Source organism: Mobula birostris, chromosome 5 (assembly GCF_030028105.1).
Source record: "Mobula birostris isolate sMobBir1 chromosome 5, sMobBir1.hap1, whole genome shotgun sequence".
NCBI classification, from domain to species: domain Eukaryota; kingdom Metazoa; phylum Chordata; class Chondrichthyes; order Myliobatiformes; family Myliobatidae; genus Mobula; species Mobula birostris.
The window spans coordinates 9,622,033-9,648,435 of NC_092374.1; the positions used below are offsets into that span (position 1 = coordinate 9,622,033).

The 26,403-nt window shown below is 42.2% G+C and overlaps 1 protein-coding gene across 8 annotated transcripts in view; it reads left to right on the top strand.

Annotated features, from left to right (window-relative positions):
- The window catches only part of LOC140197530 (PRELI domain-containing protein 1, mitochondrial-like), a 67,959-nt gene extending 42,803 nt beyond the window's left edge, over positions 1-25,156 (top strand). For 5 of the 8 annotated variants that reach the window (XM_072257582.1, XM_072257581.1, XM_072257580.1 and 2 more), the window contains 5 exons: positions 5,514-5,739; positions 9,450-9,563; positions 12,349-12,427; positions 20,125-20,256; positions 23,914-25,156. In XM_072257582.1, coding sequence (XP_072113683.1) covers positions 5,514-5,739; positions 9,450-9,563; positions 12,349-12,427; positions 20,125-20,256; positions 23,914-24,041 — 679 coding nt within the window. In that variant the 3' untranslated portion in view covers positions 24,042-25,156. Of the gene's footprint in view, positions 1-5,513; positions 5,740-9,449; positions 9,564-12,348; positions 12,428-20,124; positions 20,257-20,353; positions 20,421-23,913 lie in introns of all 8 variants that reach the window. The other 3 variants (XM_072257584.1, XM_072257586.1, XM_072257585.1) reach the window with 3 other exon arrangements.
- The last annotated feature ends 1,247 nt before the right edge of the window (positions 25,157-26,403 follow it).

Consider the following 26,403-nt stretch of genomic DNA (forward strand, 5'->3'; position numbering starts at 1 on the left):
ATCGCGTCTGCTCTGCCATTTCATCATGCCTGATCCAATTTTCCCCAGTCTCCTGCCTTTTCCCCATATCCCTTCATGTCCTGACCAATCAAGAATCTATCAGCCTCTGCCTTAAATATACATAAAGGCTTGGCCTCCACAGCTGCCTGTGTGCAAAAAAATTCCACGGGTTTACCACTTGCTGGCTAAAGAAATTCCTCCTCATCTCTGTTCTAAAAGGACACCATTCTATTCTGAGGCTGTGTCATCTGGTCTTAGTCCCTCCCACCATAGGAAACATCCTTTCTACATCCACGCTATCAAGGCCTTTCACCAGTTGATAAGTTTCAATGAGATCACCCCTCATTCTTCTGAATTCTAGTGAATACAGGATCAAACGCTCTTCATATGATAAACAATTCAATCCTGGAATCATTTTCATGAACTTCCTTTGAACCCTCTCCAGTTTCAGCACATCCTTGCTAAGATAAGAACGTACTTCTTGTTGATATTGAGTACACCATTTAAACAATCACAGTCGAGGTTCAAAATAGTATGTGAAGCTCTGGGGTAATGCCTCCTACAAAAGCTATTTGGAGTCGGGTGTTCCAATCAACGAGTTGAGACTAGGGGTGTGGGTTGAGAGGTGCCCTGCCCTACTTTTTTAAAAAAAAAGTCACAAGGTCAGGTTACTGACAGAGCCTGCTCTTCTCAAGAAAGATCTGTTTATGTGCACCATGCCTCCATCAAAATAACTTTCAAAGGACCTTAGAAGAAGAATTATAGAGATACATGGTGCTGGAAAAGGCTAGAAAAGTATTTCTAAAGACCACAGTAGCAGAAATTATCTACAAATGGAGGAAATTCAGTACTGTTGCTAGTCTCCCCAGAACTGGGCATCCTGCAAAAATCGCACCGAGAGCACAATGTGCATTGCTGAAGGAGGTGAAAAAGAACCCACCAGTAGGTAACAGCAAAAGATCCGCAGAAATCTCTCAAAATTGCTAAAGTCTCTGTTCATGAGAAAAACACTGAACAAGAATGACGTTCATGGAAAGACACCACGGAGGAAACCACTGCTCTCCAAACAAAAAAACATTGCCCCACATCTCAAGTTTGCAAAAGACCACCTGGATGTTCTACTTCTGAGACACTGTTCTGTGGAGAAATGAAACAAAAAGTTGAACTTTTTAGCGTTGTTATGTTTGGAGGAAAAGGCACTGCACACCAACACCAAAACCTCAACCCAATTGTGAAGCAGGGTGGAAGGAGCATCATGGTTTGTGGCTGTTTCGCTGCCTCAGGGCTTGGACAGCTTGCATTCATGAGGGAACTATGAACTCAAAATTGTATCAAGACATTTTACAGGAGAACGCCAGGATAGTAGTCAGTGTCCTGAAGCTTGATAGAAGTTGGATGATGCAACAAAACAATGATCTGAAACATGAGTAAATCAACCACAGAATGGTTTAAAAAGAAGAACATTTATGTTTTGGAATGGCCAACTCAAAGTCCAGACATTAACCAATTGAGATGCTGTGGCATGACCTGAAGAGGGCTGTGCATGCAAAATATCCCAAAAATATTGATGAACTGAAATAGTTTTGTATGGAGGAATGGTCTAAAATTCCTCCTCACTGTTGTGCAAATCTGATCAGCAGCTACAGGAAACATTTGGTGGAGGTTATTGCTGCTAAAGGAGGTTCTACCAGTTATTAAATATAAGGATTTGCATACTTTCTCCAGCCTGGACTGTGAATAATTAAACAATGTGCTCAATAAAGACATGAAAAGTATAATTGATCGTGTGTTATTAGTTTAGGTAGATTGTGTTTGTCTATTATTGTGACTCAGATGAAGATGGAAACCACATTTTATGAGTAACACAGAACACCAGGTAATTGCAAAAGGATTCACAAACTTTTTCTTGCAACTGTAGATTAAAAAAATCTGGTTGGTGCTGGATCCCAAGAGAGGAAATTCATCGAATGCTACAAGACGTTTTTTTAGAGCAGCTTGTGATTGAGCCCACCAGAGGAACAGCAATTCTGGATTGGGTGTTATGTAATGACCCAAATTTGACTAGGAAGCTCAAATAAAGGAACCCTTCAGAGCTAGTGATCATAATATGATAGAATTCACCCTGCCATTTGAGAAGGAAAAGCTTAAATTGAATGTATCAGTATTACAGTGAAATAAAGGGATTTACAGAGGCGCAAGAGAGAATCTGGCCGAAGTTGATTGGAAAGAGACACTAAGCAGGGAGGACAGCAGACCAGCAATGGCTGGTGTTTCTGAGGGAAATTTGGAAGGCGTAGGAAAGATACATTCCAAAGATGAAGAAGTATTCTAAAAGGAGGATGAGGCAACCATGGTTGACAAGGGAAGTCAAAGACAGCATAAAAGCAAAAGAGGCCATAAAATATAGCAAAAAATTAGTAAAGATTTGGGAAACTTTTAAAAACCAACAGACAACGAATGAAGCCCTGGAGAAAATATGAAATATAAAGGTAAGCTAGCCAATAATATTAAAGAGGATACAAAGCTTTTGTTTTCAAAAATATGAACAGTAAAGGAGATCCGAGAGTGGATATCGGACTGCTGGAAAATGACATTGGGGAGGTAGTACTGAGGGACAAAGAAATGGCAAACAAACTTAAGTATTTTGTGTCAGGCTTCACTGTGGATGATACTAGCAGAATGCCAGAAGTGTGAATGTGTCAGGGGACAGAAGCGAATATATTGTTATTACTAAGAAGAAGGTAGGAAATTAGAGGCCATTTAGCCTGACTTCAGTAGTTGGGAATATGTTGGAGTCTGTTATTAAGCATGAGGTTTCAGGGTACTTGGAGGCATATGGTAAAACATGGTGTCAGTATAGTTTTCTCAAGGGGAAATCTTGCTTGACCAACCTGTTGGAAATCTTTTGAGAAAATAACAAGCAGGATACACAAAGGGGAGGAGTCGGTGGATTCTGTTTATTTGGTTGGCTCTTGGTGATTAGTAGTGTGCCGCAGTGGATGGTGTTGGGACTGCTTCTTTTCACATTATATGTCAATGATTTGGAAATAGGAATTGATGGCTTTGTTGCCAGGTTTGTGGACGATACCAAGATAGGTGGAGGGACAGGTAGTGTTGAGGAATCAAGGTGTTTGCAGAAGGTTGTGAACAATTTGGGGGAATGGGCTAGCAAAGAAGTGGCAGACGGAATGTAACATAGGGAAGTGCATGGTCATGCACTTTGGCACAAGGAGTACAGGTGTCCCCCGCTTTTCGAACGTTCGCTTTACGAAACCTTGCTGTTACGAAAGACCTACATTAGTTACCTGTTTTCACTAACAGAAGGTGTTTTCACTGTTACGAGAAAAGCAGTGCACGATAAAAAGCAGCGGGCACCCCAAGCGGTCAAGCTCCTCCCCCGGAACTGCATTCTCGCCGGCATTGTTTAAACAGGTGCCTGTGAGCAGCCGTGAGCAAGGTGTGTTCTAAGGTATCGGAAAAGCCTAATAGAGCTCACAAGGGTGTTACACTTAGCGTAAAACTATACATAATGAAGCGTTTCAATCGTGGTGAACGAAGTAAGGACAAAGTGAGTTTGGCTTGTGGAAGTTGACAAAGATGATGTTGAAGAAGTTTTGGTATCCCATGACCAAGAACTGATAGATGAAGAGCTGATGCAATTGGAAGAGGAAAGGATAACAATCGAAACCGAATGCAGTAGCGAACGGACCGAAAGTGAAGTCGTCCAGGAACTGAACGTGAAGCAACTGCATGAGATTTTCACTGCAATGATTGCAAAAAAGTACAACTTTAATTTTGAAAGGATACGTCAGTTTAGGGCATATTTGCAGGATGGTTTGAGTGCTACAAAGAACTGTATGATAGAAAAATGCACGAGGCTCAGCAGTCAAGCATACTGTCGTTTTTCAAGCCTTCCACATCAGCCACAGCAGATGACGAACCTCGGCCTTTGACATCGAGGTAGGCAGGCACAGAACAAGATGACCTGCCTGCCCTCATGGATACAGACGACGATGAGATGACACCCCAGTGTCCCACCACCCCAACCCCCGGGCTGCAGACCAATACTGATCCACGAAGCATGTAACGGTAGCCGGGACGCACCCAACACATCTTTAAGAAAAAAGCCGAAATAAGTGAGCCGGGCGGCACCTAATTAATTAGCTTGTTTAATTCGGCTTTTTCTTAAAGATGTGCTGGATGCGTCCCGGCTACTGCCGCATCACTGCATGCTTCGCGGATCGATATCGGTCCATGGCCTGGAGGGTGGGGGCCACTGCACCACCCCAACCTCCGACGACTCAGCTTAACACACCATCATCAGTGTGCTCGGCGTTGTCTTCCCGATTCCGGTAAGTGATACTACACTGTACGTACATTATTTCTACTTTATATAGGCTGTGTATTCTTATGTGTTATTTGGTATGATTTGGTAGCTTCATAGCTTAAAGCTTACTGGAGAGAGTGTTTCTGCCGAGAGCGCTTGCATGAGATTTTCGCTACGGAGAACAGTGCAGCAATGATTGTAGAAAAGTATTTCTACTTTATATAGGCTGTGTATTTATCATATTATTCCTGCTTTTACTATATGTTGCTGTAATTTTAGGTTTTATGTGTTATTTGGCATGATTTGGTAGGTTATTTTTTGGGTCTGCAAACGCTCACAAATTTTTCCCATATAAATAAATGGTAATTGCTTCTTCACCTTACGACATTCATAGGCACGCTCTACCTTCGGATGGTGGGGGAAACCTGTAAAGGTATAGACTGTTTTATAAATGAGGAGAAAATTCAATAATCAGAGGTGCAGAAGGATTTGGGTGTCCTTGTGCAGGATTCCCTAAAGGTTAACTTAGGAAGGCAAATGCAATGTTAGTATTAATTTGGAGAGGACTGAAATACAAAAGCCAAAATGTTTTTTCTTTAAGGCTTTATAATGCATTGGTCAGACCTCACTGGGAACATTGTGAGCAGTTTTGGGCCTTCATTTGGAAAAAAAAAATACGTGCTGTCATTGGAGAGGGTCCAGAGGGGGTTCATGAGAATGATGCCAGGAATGAAAACACTAACATATGAGAAGGGTTTGATGGCTGTGGGCCTGTACTCATTGGGGATTAGAAGAATGGAGGGAGATCTCATTGAAACCTATTGATGTGAAGAGGATGTTTCCTGTAGTGGGGGAGCCTAGGACCAGAAGGCATAGCCTCAGAATTGAGAGACGTCTAATCAGAACAGAGATGAGGAAATTTTCCTGTAGGCTGAGAGTGGTAAATCTGTGGAATTCATTGCCACAGATTGCTGTGGAATCAGGTTCTGATTAATCAGGAAGTCAAAGGTTACGGGGAGAAGACAGTAGAATGGGGTTGAGAGGCATGATGGATCAGCAGTGCTGGAATAGCAGAGCAGACTCAATGGACCGAAGGACCTGATTCTGTCTTATGGTCTGTACGAGTACAATGTGTGCAGAACTTATTACCATGGACAATTTCAACGGATATCTTTTTGTATTTCAGCAAACATGTGTTAACTGAAGATGTGATTTACCGTGAGGTGACCCCCGACAGCAAGCTGCTGTCCAGACGCCTGCTTACGAAGACTAATCGCCTGCCTCGATGGGGAGAGATGGTCTTCCCCACAAACCTAGCCCGATCCGTTTTTGTTGTCGAAGATTCCATAGTTGATCTCCAAAACCGAACGTTTACTACATTGACGTGGAATATCAATCACACCCGTCTCATGGTGGGTGCAGTCTTTTCCTTCAATATTTGGCAGGCATCACACTTGCTGCTTTCTATGGAAGCTTGTGAACTTTTTATACAGTTGCAGATATGGGGGAAATGAAATTTATCATGTTGAAACTGAAGCCAGGCTAAATGTGTTAGTGAACACAGAACAGTGTAGTACATTATTGTGCTGACCTTTTAACCTTCTCCAAGATCAATCAAACCCTTCCTCTTCCCTCCCACATTGCCCTCAATTTTTCCTTCATCCATACTACTTAAATATCCCTCATGTATCTGCCTGTGCCACCACCCTGGCAGGACATTCCACACTTGCACCACTCGCTGTAAAAACTCCACCTCTGACATTCTTCTCCCCCCCCCCCAATACTTTCCTCCACTTACCTTAAAATTATGCCCTCTCATATACTCGTATTAGCCATTTCCTCCCTGGAAAAAGTCTCTAGCTGTCCACTGAAGGAAGTTCAAAGCTTCATTTATTATCAAGGCATGCATCCTATATAATTCTGAAACTTGTCTTCTCCAGATAGCCATGAAACAAAGAACATGAAAGTCGTTTGGAGAGAAACATCAAACCTCCCTCCTTACAAAAAGGAACAACATCCTGATTACCAACCTCCCAAAACCCCCCTCTCCCTACAAAAGCAGGAACATCGAATCCCACCCCCTCTCCAAAAAAAACAACCCCTCCCCTGAGCAAAAAAAAGCTAACAGAAGAGATGTCAGGGATAAGTTTTTTTACACAGAGAGTGGTGAGTGCATGGAATAGGCTGCCAGCAACAGTGGTGGAGGCAGATACGATAGGGTCTTTTAAGGGGCTCCTGGATAGGTACATGGAGCTTAGGAAAATAGAGGGCTATGGGTAACCCTTGGTAATTTCTAAACTAAGTACATGTTCAGCACAGCATTGTGGGCCGATGGGCCTGTATTGTGCTGTATGTTTTCTATGTTAACACAACAGAGCATCAATCCCAAACACCCTCCCTTCACAACAAAACAGAAAAGGAACAGGCAATTAAAAAAACACCAAGATAAAACCCATGTCTGAAAAAATCCACAGTCCATAAACACAGAACCACAACACCATCCTACGATATCACTGACATTCATGGAAAGAAAGAGATGCCACACAAGGCAGAGAGGCCTATCCACCTGCCACAGTGAGCCAGACAGCGATAGGCCGCTCACAGACTCCTTCTCGGCAGTGAGCAAAAGGTAGGCAGTCAGTGCTGAACTCTTCTTGCCTCTGCATTCGCCTCAATATCTCAATCTTCCTCAACACTTTAACTGGCAAATAATGGACGCTTTCACTGGCAAAATGGAGTTGAACATCGGCTGTTGCCCTGTTTCGAAGTTTTGAGGTTATCCGAGTACTCTTCCCAGAATTTCCTCAGAGCCAGCAAAGTGCTAGATCACTCAAACAATCTCCAAACTGTAAATCACTGACTCTAACAGTCCCAAAAATATATTTATAGTGGAAAAACAGGCATAAAAGAAGTAAAATAGATACTTCCGTAAACTATCTGGAAGATGTCAACCAAGGGAATTTTGTACACTGGCATCATCTTGACTGAAAAATCTATGCCTCTTATCATCTTGTATACCTCTATCAAATCACCTCTCATCTTCCTTCACCCCAAGAGAAAAACCCAAGCTCACTTAACCTACCTGCATTAGACTTGCTCTCTAATCCAGTCAGCATTCTGGTAAATCTCTGCACCCTCTATAAAGCTTCCACAGCCATCCCATAATAGGGCAACCAGAACTGAACACCAGACTTCCTTCAGTGTCCAGTTGACATCATCGCACGTGAAATTTGTGAGCTTTTTATACAGTTATGGGGATTGAAATTCAAGATTTAAGATTGTTTAATGTAATTTCCTGTACACAAGTGTAAAGGAGAATAAAATGATTGTTACTCCAAGTCTGATGCAGCACAAAAGTAAAACACAGTGAGTTAAAGAGCACAATAATTTTTTTTAAATCAATATAAATACATAAGATAGCTTATATACATTAATTGTACATCCATTTTAAGTGGTGCTAGGCACGAGAGTGTCTGTACTTAAGTTGACTAACAGGAAATGAAAAGTAGTGGTAGTTGGTGGTGTGGAGGGGTGGGTTAGTGGGTGGAGGTATTGATCAGCTTTTCTGCTCGGGGAAAGTAACTGTTTTTGAGTCTGGTGGTCCTGGTGTGGATGCTACATAGCCTCCTGCCTGATGGGAGTGGGACAAACAGGGTGGATGGGAACTGGCCCTATTCCAGCACCTTTCATCATTCTGAGACTAAAACAAAGAGCTGTGTAATTTTTAAAGCTGAATGGGTTGGTAAACAACATAAGTGCCACGCTCATTAGTAGCCCACTTTTCAGAGATGAACTACAGCACAGAGCTGATTTTGAAAAGGCTGCCTTGTGAATGGGTCATTAAGTGGAGGCATAGGAGTGAGGTCATAAATTCTGCCAACTTAGCCAATACTTGTCCATCATTCAAAACCACTTAGACACACAGCAGAGCTGCCAATCCGTATCCAGCAAGGTTAATGAGATAAATAGCTAATCTCTTTCAGCATTACTGGATGATGTCAAGCAACACTGGCAATTGCTGACCACTTAGGGGAAAAAAAAAGGCAGGATCTATTGAGAGGAATAAACAGTTGACCTTCGGGGTCTCAACCAAAACGTTGATGTTTTATTCCCTTCCATAGATGCTGCATGACCTGTGAGTTCCTCCAGCACTTTTTGTGTGTTGCTCAAGATTTCTGGTATCTGCAGAATCTCTTGTGTGTTTTTATTTTTAAAAAGGCATGTGCAAGCTACAGAAACTCAGCTCAGGATTTTTTTTGTTTTCCAAGTTTCTCCTGATAAGTTTTTGGAGGTCCAGAGGTTTACAAAGGGCAGTTTCTGGCCCCCTTGCCTGTTTGGTGATTTATTCCTATGTCAAACTGTTGGTGTGGCATCATAACAGGATGAAGGATCAACATTATTCACCATATATTTGAAATTTGCTGTGCTGTGTTGGCGCAACAACAATATTCAACGATAATAAGAAAGAATTTTATTAAAAAAAATAAAGTTAGAGGTTAAAATACAGATATGGAATAAAATGGGCATAAATACCAGATGTATTTACACTGTAACAACTTTATAAAAAGTAGATTAAATTGTTTACAGTGCAATGATGGGGTTATAATTGGGGGGAGGGGTGCTAACTAGAGTGGTTCATCAGATTTACTGTGTGGAGGAAGAAAATTTATGGTGGTGTGGTTTTTGTTTTAATAGCCGAAAGAATTTTCCAGAACGGAGCTTTTAAAAAAGGGCAGTGCGGTGGGTTAGTAGTGTCCACAATGATTCACGAACGGTTTGTACCTGCCCACTTCTTTGCGCTGGACACATAGCAGTCCTGCAGTGATGGTAGCCTGCAGCCAATGCCTTTTAATTTGATCTAACTGTTAGCTGCAGTTTTCATGTACAGTGAGAGGATGCTGCACCAAACCAGACAGTTTGTCTGAACAGAAGCTAGCCATATTCTCTCCAGTACTTAATACATGTGTTGTAAAAATCAGATTAGGAGAAAATTTGCTGATCAGGAGGTTCCAAACTTGAGCAGAGTGGTTCCTGAAGTTGTGTTGTGTTTTTTTTTTGTGCCATATGACCAGCACAGAACATAAGCTTCAAATTTAACATTTCTGAACTTCCTTCATTTCAGCTAGTGGAGGAAAAATGTGTGTATCGTCCAAACCCGGAAAATCCAGCATGCACACAAGTACAGCGAGAGGCACGGGTCTCCTCAAGCGTATTTGGCTTTTCGCGGGCAATTCAGGTAATAAATCCTCTCGACTGGTAAATGTGTGTGATGTTTCACCACTAATCTCTGCATGTAGCTGAGTGAAATATTATCAAACAATTAGGAAAATCCTTCATATTCTGCCAGTCAACCGGCAGACGTGAATATTTGCTTCACCTCTATTCCCAAAGCCATTACAGTCCAGCTTCCCTCCGCTGGTCTCTTAAATTTAAACAGTCTCCCTCAAAAGGTAATTGACAGGTCAGCTTTTTTGAACTACACTCCTAAATTAGTGCTATTGCTTGCGTAGTGGGTGAAGGATGCTGACACTTTTTTGCTGAAATAAGTGTGGGGGGGGTGGAGTGTCATTGCTTTGCTGCTGCTAATGTGGGGGAGTAGGGGGCTTTGGGGTTCTAATGTTTTTACAGTCATTTGTTCTTTGGGCATTTCTATTTTTGTGGATGTCTGCGAAGAACAAGAATTTCAGGTTGCATTTTGTATATATTCTCTGATATCAAATGGAACTATTGAGCTGTGGAATTTAATACCTAAAACTATAATATTCATAGTAGTCATACTTTATTGATCCTGGGGTAAATTGGTTTTTGTTACAGTTGCACCATAAAGGGATGCAAACTCAATTGACACTTTTAAATGCCAGCTTAAAACTTATTTATTTAACCCTGCTTTTAACTACGTCTTGTGATCATATAATTTTCATGTTTATTTTAATTTTTTATTTTATTTTCATGTTTCCTCTTCTATTGTAAAGCACTTTGAACTACTTCATCTGCATGCTTGCTCTATAGATAAGTTGTTATTATTATTATATTCTAATGAGTTCAAAATAGAGTTGGTTGATTAAGTTTTGTCAAAGCCTGAAGACTGGAGGCCACGGGACCTGTATAGGAGTTGGAGGACTGTTTCTGTGTGTGGGTGAGTGGAAGGGAGGGAGGAATGGGGCTTGTTTTGCTGTAATTTTGATGCTAATTGTGTTCTGTGTTGTTCTGCGGAGCACTATGGACATGCTGTGTCGGCGCCAGAGTGTGTGACGACACTTGCAGGCTGCCCCCGGCACATTCTTAGGTTGTGTTGGTTGTTAGTGAAAACAACACCTTTCACTGTATGTTTCAATATACCTGTGACAAATAAACTAATCTCTTGTGTGCGGATGTAAGGCTTTGGACATAATTGTGAGTTTTTCTACCCATGTCAACAATAGTATGAATTGCAAATGGTATTCGGGTTCAAACTTGAATTAGACCATAAAACAAAGGAGCAGAAGTGGGCCATTCAGCCCATTGAGTCTGCTCTGCATTTCATCATGGCTGATATATTATGTCTCTCAACCCCATTCTCCTGCTTCTACCCAAAATCTTTGATGCCCTTACTAATCAACCTCCACATTAAATGTGCACACTGACTTGGCCTCCACAACCGTCTGTGGCAATGAATTCCACCATCCCCTAGTGAAATTCCTCTTCATCTCTGTTCTAAAATGATGTCCCTCTATTCTAAGGCTGTGCCCTCTGGTTTTGGACTCCCCCGCAATAGGAAACTTCTTCCCCACATCCTCCTTATCTAGGTCTATCAATGTTCAATAGGTTTCAGTGAAATTCCCCTCTCATTCTTCTAAACTCCAGCAAATACAGGCCGAAAGGCATCAAGCACTCAAATTAGTTGTCCAGGCTAGCAACATTCTTCTTCATTCTAACAAAACAGATTATATTGCATTTACAAGTGTGAAATTTTGGTTCCCACATGTTCATGCAATGAGCACACTCATGGGAGGTGTTTTCAGTGTAATCAGTGGATTGCTTGAGTGTGGTATCAGCTTAGCTTTACTTGTCAGCTCAGAACAGACAGTGAAATGCGTCATTTGTGTCAACGACCATCACAGTCCAAGGGTTGTGCTGGGGGCAGTCTGCAAGTGTCACCATGCTTCTGGAACCAACATAGCATGCCCACAGGGGACTAACCCTAACCTGTGTGTCTTTGGAACATGGGAGGAATCTGGAGCACCCAGAGGAAGCCCACGCAGTCATGGGGAGGTCGTACAAACTTCATACAGACAGTAGTGGGAATTGATCACTGGATCACCTGATCACTGGGGCTGTAAAGCATTATGCCAAACCACTGCACTGCTGTGCTACCCTTCTGTTTCTCTGGTTATCCTTTATGTTAAGTGTTTAAAATCTTGAGAGCAAAATCTCTTGGTTCCCCGAAAATATTCCTGTCTGCTGGAGCTTCTTTGCAACAGACTTAATAGAATCTGGAGGAACTCTGGGTCAAGCAGTTTTTGTAAAGGTGCCCAGAGTTGGAGGGTTGAGGAATTGTTAAGCTTTTGGATCTAAACACTGCATCAAGTCCTGATGCAGGATTTTGACCTGGAACATTGACGATTCCTTTCCTCCCACAGATGCTGCTCGACCTGCTGGGTTCATTTTATTTAGGGATACAGTGTGGAACGGGCCCTACCAACTCATCGCCCTAACCCACCGATTTTAAACCCTAACCTAATCGCAGGACAATTTACCTACTAACCAGTACATCTTTGGGCTGTGGGAGGCAATCAGAGCCCCCGGAGGAAATCCTCTCACACATGGGAAGGAACATGTAAACTTACCGAGGTTGCTGGAATTGAACTCCAAGCTCTGATGCCCCGAGCTGGAAGAGCATCGTGCTAACAGTTCTGCTACCACAGCCCGTTGTTTGTTGCTGTTGGTTCCAAGACCTGCAGACCCTTGCCTCTCTTTAAAACATTCTAGCTAAGTTTGTTGCAGATTGCATATTCTAAAAACAGAATTTTTGTGTACTATAGGAATTCGGCCTTGCCAGATTTAGAAGAAATCAGATAAAAGCAACAGAAGGCTTTGAATACATACTAGCTAATTTGCAAGGTATGTGATTTTCTTTATCCTCATCATTCCTACTGTCTATGAAATTGGTTCTCCATAATGCCAGAGAAGTTGAACATTGTTTCAGAACAAAGGAAACTGGAACAGCAACAGACCATAGTTATACCACAGTACAAAGTTCCAAAGTTCAAAGTCAATATATTATTAAAATACATGTATCTCAGCATGTACTACCCTGAGATTCATGTTCAGCGGTTTAAATTGATACCTGTACCTGGTTGGAAGCCCGTGAAGAGTTTACTCATCAATGAACTCACTTTCAAGGCCTCTTCATCTCATTTTCTCGCTATGTATTGGTTATTTATTACTATTACTATTTGCTTCTTTGTATTTACTGTGAATGCCCACAAGAAAATGAATCGCGAGGTTGTATATGGTGACGTATATGTACTTTGATAATAAATTTACTTTGAACTTTAGAAAAGAAGACTGTTAGGCCATAGCCAGTCTTAGACGTCAAATCCACTATCTCTGCCAGTCACATGATTCCCTCAGAGTCCAAAAATCTATCGACCAAAATTCTCCCCGATTTAAGCAGTTACATCCTTTTGAGGGAGAAATGAACATTTTGGGTCAATAGTTTCTCAGTCAGAAGTCATGATCACAAATCATTAACCTGAAACAGTAACTCTATTTCCAATGCACTATCCTTATTTCTTCCTTTCTGTTTTGGTAGAATTAACGGTAGCCCCGGTCAAACAATAAACTCCTTGTTAATGTTCTTCCTGGAATTTCAATTTACCCCCAATATGACCTCAATGTATTCACCATGAAACAATTTATCATATAAGCTTAAGAAGAGCATAAGGACATAGGAAAAGATTTGGGCCATTTGGCCCATCGAATCTGCTCTGCCTTCCATAATGGCTGATTTATTATCCCTCTCAACCTCATTCTCTTGCCTTCTCCCCCTGACCTTTGACACCTTTACTAATCAAGAACCTATCAACTTCTGCTTTAAATATACCCAATGACTTGGCCTCCACACATGTCTATGGCAATGAATTCCATAGATTTACCTTCCTCTGGTCCTAGACTCTCCTACTATTAGAAACATCCCCTCTGCATCCACTCTTATCCAGGCCTTTCAGTTCTCGATAGGTTTCAGTGAAATACCTCCTTTAATTTTCTAAACTCCATTGAGTACAGGCCCAGAGCATCAAATGCTTCTTACACAATAACCTTCTCATTCTTGAGATCATTTTCATGAACCTTCTCAAGACCCCCTCCAATGCCAGCACATCCTTTCTTAGGTAAAAGGCCCAAGACTGCTCACAATACTTGAAATGTTGTCTGTCCAATCCCTTATTTAAAAAGAAAATTCTTCAGCATTACGTCTTTGCTTCTGTATTCGAAGGTTCAAAGGTCGAATTTAATGTCAGAGAAATGTATACAATATACATCCTGAAATGCTTTTTTTTCACAAACATCCACGAAAACAGGGAAGTGCCCCAAACAATGAACGACAGTTAAACGTGAGAACCCCAAAGTCCCTCCCCAGATCCCCTCTCCCGCGTGTAAACGGCAGTAACAATCCCCCCTCCCCCCACCAGCAAAAAAAAGTGCATCAGTACCATCACTGAGCCCAAGCGTGTGCTGAGCAATAGCAAAGACACAGACTTTACCCCAAAGGTTTCGCATTTCATCCGACATTCGACAAAGCACAGGTTCTCTCTCTCTCCCTGGCAAGGGAGAGGGAGGTGTCCCCCATTTTCACAGCGAGCGGTAGACATAACAACAACCCACTGGTTTACAATGTTAAAAGTCCATTTCATCGCTAGTTCCTGTCGAGCAATATAAATGTAAGAAATGTAGATGGGTGAGTTAGTAAGTTTGCAGGCGATACAATGATTGGTGATGGGGATAGCGTAGACGACTGGCAAAGAAAACTATGAGGTGTAAATCTGTTGTAGATATAGCTGGGGAAATGGCAGATGGCGTTTAACCCAGCCAAATGTGAAATGCTGTACCTTAGTAGGCCAAATGGTGAGCAGGGGGATCTTGAAGTCCAAGTTCATACCTCCCTGAAAGTGGCTACAGCATTGATAGGGAGGTTGAGAAGGCATATGGCATGCTTGTCTCTATTAGTCAAAACATTGAGTTCAAAAGTCAGGAAGTTACGTTGCAACTTTATAAAACTCTAGTTAGGATGCATCTGGAGAATTGCTTACAGTTCTGGTCACCCCATTGTAGGACGGATGTTGAGGTTCTGGAGAAGGTGCGGAAGAGGTTTACCAGGATGCTGCCTGGATTAGAGGGCATGTGTACTAAGGAGAAGTTGGACAAACTTGGGTTGTTTCCTCTGGAGCAGAGGCTAAGGGGAGATCTGACAGAAGTTTATAAGATAATGAGAGGCATAGGTAGAGTAAACAGACAATATCTAGACTACTAGATCCTTTTTCAGACGACATCTTTTCCCAAGAGTTGAAAAGAGGTATGCATTTAAGGAGGTAATTTCAGTAGCGATGTGAAGGGCAAGGTTCTTGCACAGCAGTGGGTGCCTGGAATGCATTGTCTGGGGTGATGGTAGAGGCAGATACATTCGGAACTTTTAAGAGATGTATAGATAGGCACATGAATGTGAGGAAAATGGAAAGATTATGGACATTATATAGGCAGAAAAGATTAGTTTAGTTAGGCATTTGATTACTGCTTTAATTGGTTCACCACATTGTGGGCCAAAGTGCTTGTTGCTGTGCTGTGCTGTTCAATGCTCTATGTTCCAAATGTAAATAGGAACAGAAATTGGTCTTTGTTTTTTGAGCAATAATTTTTGATCTTCTTCCTCACCCACTTTTCCGCCTAGAATATAAATTTAAAATACTCCACCCCAGAGGATAAATTTACTCTCTGCAATTAAAATGCCATCAGTCTACGCTTTCAGATTCCCTTTTAATATTGCAGTTCCCTATCAGTGAGTAAGTAGCAGTATAAAGTTTTATGTTCCTTATTGGTTGATTCTGAAGATACACACATTCCATGAACCACGTCAGCTTTCTGTCTTTGTAATAAGTGTGAAGGAAGGGGAAAACATAGTTCCAACTGTTAAATGCACTCACTTTATTAGCTACACCTGTACTCCTCATAACCTCATTAATGCAATATCTAATCAGCCAATCATGTGGCAGCAACTCAATGCATAAAAACATGCAGACATGGTCAAGAAGTTCAGCTGTTGTTCAGACTGAGCAACAGACTGGGGAAGAAATGTGACCTAAGTGACTTTGACCGTGGAATGATTGCTGGTGTTCAGAAACTGCTGATCTGAGATTTTCATGCACAACAGTCTCTAGAGTTTACAAAGAATGGTGTGAAAACAAAACAAAATAATCCAGTGAACGGCAGTTCTGTGGACAAAAACTTGTTAACGAGAGAGTTCTGAGGAGAATGGCCAGAGTGGATCGAGCTGACAGGAAAGGGACGGTAATTCAAATAGCCACGCATTACAACAGTGGTATGCAGAAGAGCATCTCTGTATGCACAACACGTCGAATCTTGAAATGGGTGGGTTACAGCAGCAGATCACACCGGGTTACTAAAGTGGCCACTCAGTGTGTTTGAAAGTAGTCTGTGGCAAGTTCTAAATGAACAACAATGGCGTATTTTGAGGACCATTTTTTTGGAGTAGGCCATGGTTGCAGGGGAGCATCATCCTTTACAGCATAGCACTCCCCTATTGCTGTACTGAGTTGAGGGACCATTCTTCAACTGAACTGCAGATCAAGCATCAGTCATAAACCCAAAAGATTCTGTAGATGCTGGAAGTCCAGAGTAACACACACAAAATGCTGGAGAAACACAGCAGGACAAGAAGTGAGAATAATCCCAGGAATGAAGGAGTTAGCATATGAATTATATTTGATGACTCTGGACCTGTGTTTGCTGAAGTTTAGAAGAATGAGGGGTGATCTTACTGAAACCAATTGAACATTGAAAGGCCTCAATAGAATGAATGTGTGGAGTGGATGTTCCCTATAGTGGAGCAATCTAGGACCAGCAAGCATGTCCTCAGAATAGAAGGATGTGTCTTCAGAGCAGAGATGAGGAATTTCTTTAGCCAGAAGGGGATTCATTGCCACAGATGGCTGGGAAGCCAAGTCATTGGGTACATTTAAAACTGAGATTGATAGGCTCTTGATTAGTAAGCCTGTTAAAGGTTACATGGAGAAAGCAAGAAAATATGGTTGAGAAGGGTAATAAATCAGCTGTGATGGAATGGTGAAGACCGGAAGATCCGAATGACCCAATTCTGCTCTTGCGTCTTGTGGTCCAATCTGTGAAGAATTAAAAGCTGATGTTTCGAGCCGAGACCCTTCATTGGGGTGTTATTACAAAGAAGTCAGAAAGAACTGATGTGGTGCATGGAATGTGTGTTATCTTCATAATTAACCAATGAGCATAAAACTTTACAGTGCCACTCACTCACTGATAGGGAACTGCAATATAGAAGGGAAATCTGCAGGCATGCACTGATGACATTTTAATTGCAGAGAGTAAATTTCAGTCCAGCCCAAACCATCACCTCTTTATTCCTTTCCATAGATGTGCTGCCTGACCTGCTGAGTTCTTAAGACATCTGTCACCACTTCTATGAAAATGAAAGCACTTCAAGCATGTTGAGGTGGTGAAAAAGACTAGAGATGCAAGTCTTACTTTTGCGTTCCATACCCGAAAAATCTAGTCTGGTCCCTTTCACAAACAAGAGTCCTGCTGAAGGGTGTCAGCCCTGCTGAGTTCCTCCAACATTCTTTGTGTGTTATTAACCTTCTATGTGGCTTTGACAGATAAATACCTCCAGGCCTCAGATAATGACTGTAAAATGGAAAAGCAAAAAAAATCTTGCTTGAAAGACTTTTCTGTAGCACCTTCCATATGCCCTTCAGTGCATTCCCAACACACTCTGCAGCCTGTGAAGTACTTTTGAAGTGTGGTAATGTAGGAAATTCCAACAGAAAAAAAGTATGGGGGCATTAGAATTCACACCCAAGACAAACGAGAAAATCTGCAGATGCTGGAAATCCAAGCAACATGCACAAAAAGCTGGAGGAACTCAGCAGGCCAGGCAGCATCTGTGGAAAAGAGTAAACAGTCGACGTTTCGGGCCGAGACCCTTCATCAAGACTCAAATCAGAATTCATGCCACCAGGTTCAGGAACAGTCCTGATCTCTCATGATCTCTCAGACATCAGGCTCTTGAACCAAAAGGGATAACTTCACTTGCCCCATCACTGAACTGTCCCCATAACCTTACTTTCAAAGTTTCTTCATCTCATGTTCTTGATATTTATTACTCATTATTATTATTATTATTATTTCTTTTTTGTATTTGCACAGTTTGTGCATACTGGTTGAATATCCAAGTTGGTGCAGTCTTTCATTGACCTGTTATGGTTATTAGTCTATGGGTTTATTGAGTATGCCTGCAAGACAATGAGCCTCAGGGTTGTGTTTCGTGACATATGTGTACTTTGACAATAAATCTACTTTGAACTTTGAAATGTTGCAGCCAAATTGTTCTCAGCAAGTTCCTGTAGATCAACACAAGAGATTCTGCAGATATTGGGGAATCTGGTGCAACACACAAACGCACGCAGACAGACAAGCACGCGCAGGTAGTTGGACAGATGCACACACAGGCGGGTATCTCGGGAACTTGAAATCATTCAAAGGATCCAGAGTGTCTGAAGAGTCATGGTTGTAGGTAGGAAGGGACTGAACTAGGGGCCATAAAACACAGTCAATGTATGCAGATATGAGTTCACTGGGGCAGGAGCAAGCAAAAACAATGGGTCTACCTGGATAGGCAGGCTTGTAAGAGGTAGAAATGGGAGGTCCAGGGTGCACGAACTATGAGGTTGGTGGCAGTGGATGGGAGATCCCCAGGGTTAATAAAGTCAGTAATGGTGTGGAAGACAATGTCCGGGTATTCCTTAGTGTGGTTCTGTTCGAGGGGTAAGTAAGAGGAGGTATCTGAGAGTTGTTGTGAGCCTCGGCAAGGTAGAAGTCAGTACGCCAGACTACTACAGCACCTCCCTTATCTGTGGGTTTGATGGTGAGGTTAGGATTAGTGCAGAGGGAGTGGAGAGCTAAGCATTCGGAAGGAGTGAGGTTGGAATAGGAGGGAGGAGTGTTAAAGTCTAGACGGTTAATGTCCCATTGGCAGTTGGCAATGAAAGGTCCAGAGCAGGCAGAAGACCAGGGTGGGGTGTCCAGGAAGAGGGGAGGGTTGAAGATGGGAGAAGGGGTCATTGGTGCTGGGTGGAGAATCCTTGCCAAAGAAGGTGGAGACAGATGGCAGAAGAAAAGCTCAGCATCATGGCGGGCACAGAACTCACTGAGGTGTGGGCACAGGGGGACAAAAGTGAGGCTTTACTTAAGGTAGAACTTTCTGCCTCCGAGAGGGGAAGGTCAGAGGGAACACACACTCTCTCACTCTCTAATATATTTCATTGTATATTTCGTTACACTTGTGATCAATAATCTTGAATCATGAGATCAGGCACATCTGTCAGTCCTCTCCCCTACCCCCCCCCCCCCATAGATGCTTCCTGGCTTGCTGAGTTCCTCCAGTGTTTTTGTTTTGTGTTTGTGTGTGCGTTCGTGTTCGTTCTTTCGTTCAAGTTCCCATACATTACAAGATGGAGTGGGGTAAAATTGGCTCTGGGTGCAGATGAATCCTCACACTGAAGTACTGTCAGAGTCTGACAGGGCAGACAGGGTTCTGGCTGTATCTTTCATCTGAAATGCAGCCCTGAATGTGTAATGCAAATTCAACTTTTATGGCACCAAAGTAAGAAAGTGGTTGTTACCAAACAAATTGATTCTGAAATTTGAAAGAATGCAAAGGGATTACTACATTTAAGTGCTGTATATTCCAGTATCTGCTGTAATCTGAAACTGTAACAATTGTATTTCAGGGTACCAGTTTTAAAACATTAGACTTATCTTTTAACTTCACTGTTTAAACATAGCACAGGACTGCTTATTATGTTATTGGGAAAGTACCAATAAATTTAAAGCATATGCAATTAGGTTTGTTTTTGAAACCTGGCTGTCACAGAAATGGACTCCTCCAATCTACTTCCCTCCTTTAATTCTGTCTGTCACTCCAGAAGTAGTCTCGAGGAGTATTTCAAAATACTGTCATGACATACAACAGATTATAGAAAATGGGGCGAAATAATTACCAAATTTTGATTCCAGTAGCTGGGGTCAATGTCCCTTTGATGCAAAACTTGTCCCTATTCAAAGATTTGATTGTAAAGGCGAGGACTTACTTGCTCTTTATTGATAGCCATTCTTATTAAATCAAAAAGGTTTAGTATACAATTATTTCCAGTCATTCAGGTATCTCTTATAATGCCTTTTAATATATGTAAACAACCAAAAGTCCCTTAGTTCTGGAATGAAAAACCTCATCCTGAGAACAGATGGAGCAACTGAGGGAATGGGATGGCATTTTTATAAGTAACAGGTTGGGAAAGAGGTACAGTCCAGGTAGCTGTGAGAATCGGTGGCTTTATAAAAGATAATCAGTTGATAAGCTGTCTCTAGAGATAGAAACAGATTGAGAAAGGGAAGGGAGGCATTGGAAATTCAAGGAGTTGGCTTTGAGAACTGTCTAAAATGAAAAGTAGAACCATTTATAAACTGAATTGCAATGGTTGGGTCCTGGACAGCTGAGGATGCGGTCGTCAGTAGACGTATGGATTTCTGGATGTTAAGACCACAACCAACAACAGGATCTAGCGGTCAACTCCTTGTGTGTGAAGAACCCCAAATAAAAGCTAAAAATTGTGAATGCTTAGCAGGTAAGGCGGTATATGTGGAGCAAGAAATACAGTTAACATTTCAGGTCTATCATCTTTCATCGGAATCGATAAGTGACTTGAAACATTGACTCCACAGGTGCTGTGTGGCCTGCTGAGTATCAGACCATAAGACAGAAGTAGAGTTTCACCATTTGGCCCATCAGGTCTGCTCTGCCATTCGATCATGGTTAATTTATTTTTCTCATTCAACCCCATTCTCCTGCCTTCTGCCTGTAACTTTTGAAGCCCTGACTAACCAGGAACTTATCAATCTCTGCTTTAAATGTACTCAATGAGTTGGCCAATGAATTCCACAGATACACCACTTTCTAGCTCAAGAAATTCCTTCTCATCTCTATTCTAAAGGGATGTCCTTTTCTGAGCCTGTGCCCTCTGGTCCTAAACTCCGCCACCATAGAAAATGTTGACAGAATTTGGTCTTGCATTTCTACCATCTACAGTCTTCTGAGTCTGAACCTGATTTATTACCAATGACATGTCATAAATGTTATTTTTTTGTGGCAGCAGTACAGCACAATACAGAAAATATGCTTTAAGTTACAATAAGAAACGTATAAAAATAAGTAATGCAAAAATAGAGCAAAGGATAGTGAGGTAGTGCTCACGGGTTCATGGATTGTTCAGAAATCCAATGGCGGAGGGGAAGAAGCCATTGAATGTGTGTCTTCAGGCTCCTATACCACCTCTATGATGGTAGGAATGAAAAGAGCGCATGTCCTGGGTGGTGGGAGTCCTTAATGATGGATGCTGCATTCTTGAAGCATCGCCTTTTGAAGGTGCCCTCAGTGGTGGGGAGACAAGTGCCCACGAGTCTAACCTTGTCCTTCACAGAAGAGAACATCCCTCACAGTCCAGTCTCCTCCCCAGAGAGTTGATTCTCAGCACCCCTCTGATGTGATTACAACACTGCATCAGAGGAAGCTCATTGTTGCCTGCTGGAGTGCAAGTAGTGCTGGTGTTAATTATCCACATTCCATGACATAGTTTCACTAGAATACTACAGCACAATACAGGCCCTTTGGTCCTCGATGTTGCGCCGACCCATATATTCCTTTAAAAAAAAAAGTACTAAACCCACACTACCCCGTAACCCTCTATTTTTCTTTCATCCATGTGCCTGTCCAAGAGGCTCTTAAATACCCCTAATGTTTTAGCCTCCACCACCATCACTGGCAAGTCATTCCAGGCACCCACAACCCTCTGTGTAAAAAAACTTACCCCTGATGCCTCCCCTAACCTTCCCTCCCTTAACTTTGTACATATGCCCTCTGGTGTTTGCTATTCGTGCCCTGGGAAACAGGTACTGGCTATCCACCCTATCTGTGCCTCTCCAAATAATAAATATCAGCCAGGTACCTATCAATGATTCACATTGCATGCTTTTTCAAGCTTGTGAAGTAACCTGTTCTGCAAGTGACTTCTAGGTGAAAGAACCCTTCTTCCCTGACCTCTGCCCTCTCCCTCCATCCCACCTCAGCATATTTAACTTAAATCAGAAACAGGTATATTATCAACAGCTCATTCATTAAGTGCCATGTCATACGATATGAGCAATCATGGTCTTTTCATGACCATTGTTCTTGGCAAAATTTTTCTACAGACGTGATTTGCCATTGCCTTCTGGGCAGTGATTTTACAAGATGGGTGACCCCAGACATGATCAATACTCTTCAGAGATTGTCTGCCTGATGTCAGTAGTCACGTAACCAGCGCTTGTGATATGCATCGGCTGTTCATACGACCATCCACCACCTGCTTCTGTGGCTTCAAGTGACCCTGATGGGGGGAGTAAGCAAGTGCTACACATTGCCCAAGGGTGTCCTGCAGGCTAGCAGAGGGAAGGAGCACCCTACACCTCCTTTGGTGGAGATATATCTCCACCCTCCACCCCAAGTATCAACCATCAAGTGGTGGAAATCCAGAGTAACACAAGCAAAATGCTGGAGGAACTGAGCAGGTCAGACAGTATCTATGGAGGGGAATAAACATCTGTGGAGGACTGGAGGTGAATCAGAATTGGGTTTAATATCACTGGCGTATGCTGTGAAATTTGCTTAAAATCTTGCTTGAAAGACCTTTCTTAATAGCAACTTCCATACCCCCTTCAGCACATCCCCAGCGCACTCTGCATCCAGTACTTTTTAAGTATGCTGTAATGTGGGAAATGTTGCAGCCAGTTCGTTCTCAGCAAGTTTCCTTAGATAAACGATGCTGGAAATCTTGAGCAGTACTCAAAAGACTGGAGCAAATGTGCTGAAGAAGTCAAATCAGAGTCTGCAGGCCTGAGTCCACTGGAGGCCTATCCTGGGGTTGGAAGACTGTTTGCACATGGGTGGATGGGAGGGACAGGGTGCAAGTTTGCAAGTCAAATTGAAATGAGCAATCCAGCATCTATAGAGGGGGATAAGCATTCCATAGATGCTGCCTGGTCTTTTGAGTTCCTCCAGTATTTTGTGTGTGTTCCTTTAATTTTCCAGCATCTGCAGAATCTCGTGTGTTCGTACCAGTCAGAATGCTCTCCACCATAAATCTGTAGAAATTTGCAGCTTATTTACAGAAACATTCAGACTAAATGGAGTCAAAATTCCTCCTCCAAACTAATTAAAACATTTCCTGGAAGCATTTAGATCCTACCTGAGATACCAGTCCCACTGACGTCTCTCCTTCACTCTCCAGACATCAAGCTTCCTCCTCCCCATTACACTGCTGGCAGACATCCAACCCATTGAAAATAAGGTGTCACGCAAACAGAATAATTTTGCTGTATCTCAGCATTTAACCAATTGCCATACAGATTTGCAGCAGGCGTAGACCAGCCTGCCCTGAAACCTGCTCTGCCATTTAACAAGTTCGATTGTAATCAAATATTATCATAATCTCAACTCCACATTCTTGTCCACTCCCAGTAACCTTTCACTACCTTGTTTATCAAGTATCTATCTGTATGTCTTAAAAATATTCATAGACTCTGGAACTTGCTGTTTGAACGATGGTAGAAACTAGGATCTGGTTCTCCCTCTGAGAGTGGGAGACTGATCCTGCAATTAAGTCTTAACTGGGTGGCTCCTTTTTACTAAATAGTGGCCTTTAGTTTTAGATTCTCCCCAGAACTAAGAAACTGAAGTATTTCTTAGAGATGCAGGAAATCCAAAGGAGACACAAAATACCGGAGGGACGAGTCAGGCAGCGTCAATGGAGAGGAATAAGGAGATGACTAATAAAGGTTATGCAGTAGGGAAATTCTAGGCAATTTCTAGAGTAGGTTGCATGGTCAGCCAAAGAGTCTGTAATGTGCTGTACATGTCTACGTTTCTATGATGTTTTGGTCTGAGACCCTTTGAGTACAAGCTGGCAGGTGAGGGGTAGGGAGAGGGAGGATAAAGAAGGAAGCTGGAGGAGCTAAGTAGAAGGGGTAAAGGGCTGAATAAGAAGGAATCTGTTGGAGGAAAGCGGACCATGAAGAAAAGGAAGGAGGAAACGAAGCAGAGGGAGGTGATGGGCAAGCCAGGTGAGGAGAAGAGAAGGGATGTATTAGTGATTTAGCAATGACCAAGACACTGTAAATCAGATGGTTAAAGTCTTCATGCTGTTCATTATCCTGATTTTTTTTTTGGGCGGGGGTTCTCTTTTTTTCAGGTGAAGCACCTCCCAAGGCATTGAAAGGGGCAACGGAGAAGGCAAAGGAAACGGCATTGGCTGCCACAGAAAAGGCGAAAGATCTGGCCTCCAAAGCAGCTCCTCAGAAGGCAAAGCAGTTTGTGTGAAACCAGCCAAGAGTTCCCAATCACGAAAGGCATCCATCTGGCTAGGTTCAATGTTCCAAGAATACCAAAAAGTCAACATTTCTCGGAATGACCTTTTATTGAATGCACTAAAAGTTTACAACATTATTTTCTTGTTTGTTAATAACTGTTATCTAAAAGTCTTATTATTTCAGTAGATTAAATAAGTGCATTTACTGTACAAATAGTTACGAAGGATTTCAAAAAATATCCATAGCTTCAAGGGCCTTCCAGGACTTAATTGGATGTAGTTAAATATGTTTGTTTTTCAGAAATGTTTAAATTGTTTTTTTTAATCAATTGAATTAAGAGAGCACAGGCCACGGCATTGGGTAGAAGTTTTAACCCATGTTCAGTAATTTGTCTTGTCTGATATTTAATTTAAAATTTTAATCCTTGTAGGAAACCTCATTTTTGTTTTGAATGTGTTTATCATAACATTAAAATGGATCAATCCAGTCATCTGCACTAAAACAAATTCAGACCAGGGCCAACACTTCAGGTTGGATTTGAAAAGACATTTCTCATCCCAGATGAGAACTGATTTGAATCCACAAGTTGAATGAAGAACAAACAGTGTCGAAAAGACAGTGTGGTTGTATTCTGATTGTACAGTTCATCCCTGTGGAAGATCAGTTCACATCTGAGCAAACAGTTGATGGGTCTCTTTTAAATTTTAATTACACCCCCCATGTTTCTGTTTTCTCTTTTTTCCACTGCACACCTTGTAACATGCAGCTTTTTGTTCTTGTAAGTGGTGTCCGCATAGCCTGCACTTTCATCTTGGAGGCTGCAGAGTCTTCGTCTCAGGTCACCAAAGCTGTTCGGTTGACTCTGCGGCAGCTGCGTGCTTATTTTCTACGGCAAGTCTGAAAGGAACACTGCCCTTCTGCCAAACTTCCTCGAGCTAGCAAAAATAGCTGTGTTTGCACAAACTCTTGCTGATGAAACCTCTAACTGTTAATTTATTGTTATTGTCAAACTGGATGGGCAAAGTTTACTAAAAACGGTTTTTGTTTGAGTTTCTGAAGATTGCCTTGGATCTGTTGGAACTGTCAGTACCTCTCTTAATGTTTAATAAATATCAAAACAAAGCATTGAGTGAAAAGCTGCGATATTCTGTTCTGCTCGGCTGACTGCCCCTTGGTGCATCAGGCTGTCAGTGAGCTCCTCCTGAAATGGCCATCTGTTCAGCATATGCACACCAGGCTTTTAATTAAAGCTCAAAGCTGTGAGCATTCACTCTAATACTGTGTCTGTGTCTGTGTCAAGAGAGCAACAATCCCACTTATGCAGACCCTCAACTTAACATGCGAAGGAGCATGGGAAGTCAAAGCATGTCTTATGAGCAGAGATTGAGCAAGTTTGGGCATTTCTCTTTGCACCGGAGGAGGATGAGAGGCGACGTGATTGAGGTATACAAGATGGTAAGATGCATGGATAGAGTGGCCAGCCGATGACTTTTTCCCAAGTTGGAAATGGCTAATACTGGGGGCCATAACTTTAAGGTGATTGGATGAAAGTATAGGAGGGGATTTTACAGAATATATTTTCCATCTGCCCACCATCTGGTTCCACTTACCACCTACCAGTCTCTATCCCAACCCCCTTGTACTTTTACACAGGGAATCTTCCCTCTTCCTGCCTTCTCAGCCCAGAGACTTTTTCCCCAGAGCAGAAGTGGCTAATAGGAGGGCATAATTTTAAGGTGATTGGAGGAAATAGTGGCGGGGGGGGGATGCCAGGGGTAAGGATTATTGTGGAATGCCCTGCTGGGGGTGGTGGCAAGGGCAGGTATATTAAGGACACTTAAATGACTCTTGGATTGGCACATGGATGATAGAAAAATGTGGAGAGATGATCTTGAAATAGCTTAAAAACTTGTCACAAGAACCTGGGCCTAAGTGTGCTGTAGTGTTCTGTTTTCAATTTTATTCAAGTTCAAAGTAAATTTGTTATCAAAGTACATACATGTCATGTACATACGAGCATAAGAAACAGGAGCAGGAGTCGGCCACCTGGCCCGTCGAGCCTGCTCCACCGTTCAATAAGACCATGGCTGATCTGGCCATGGACTCATCTCCACCTACCTGCTTTTTCCCCATAACCCATAACACCTCTACAATGCAAAAATTTATCCAACCTTGTCTTAAATATATTTACTGAGGTAGCTTCCACCAATTCATTGGGCAGAGAATTCCACAGATTCGCCACTCTCTGGGAAAAGCCGTTCCTCCTCTTCTCCCCCAAATCTTGCGGCTATGTCCCCTAGTTCTAGTCTCACTTACCAGTGGAAACAACTTTCCTGCCTCTATCTTATCTATCACTTTCATAATTCTATATG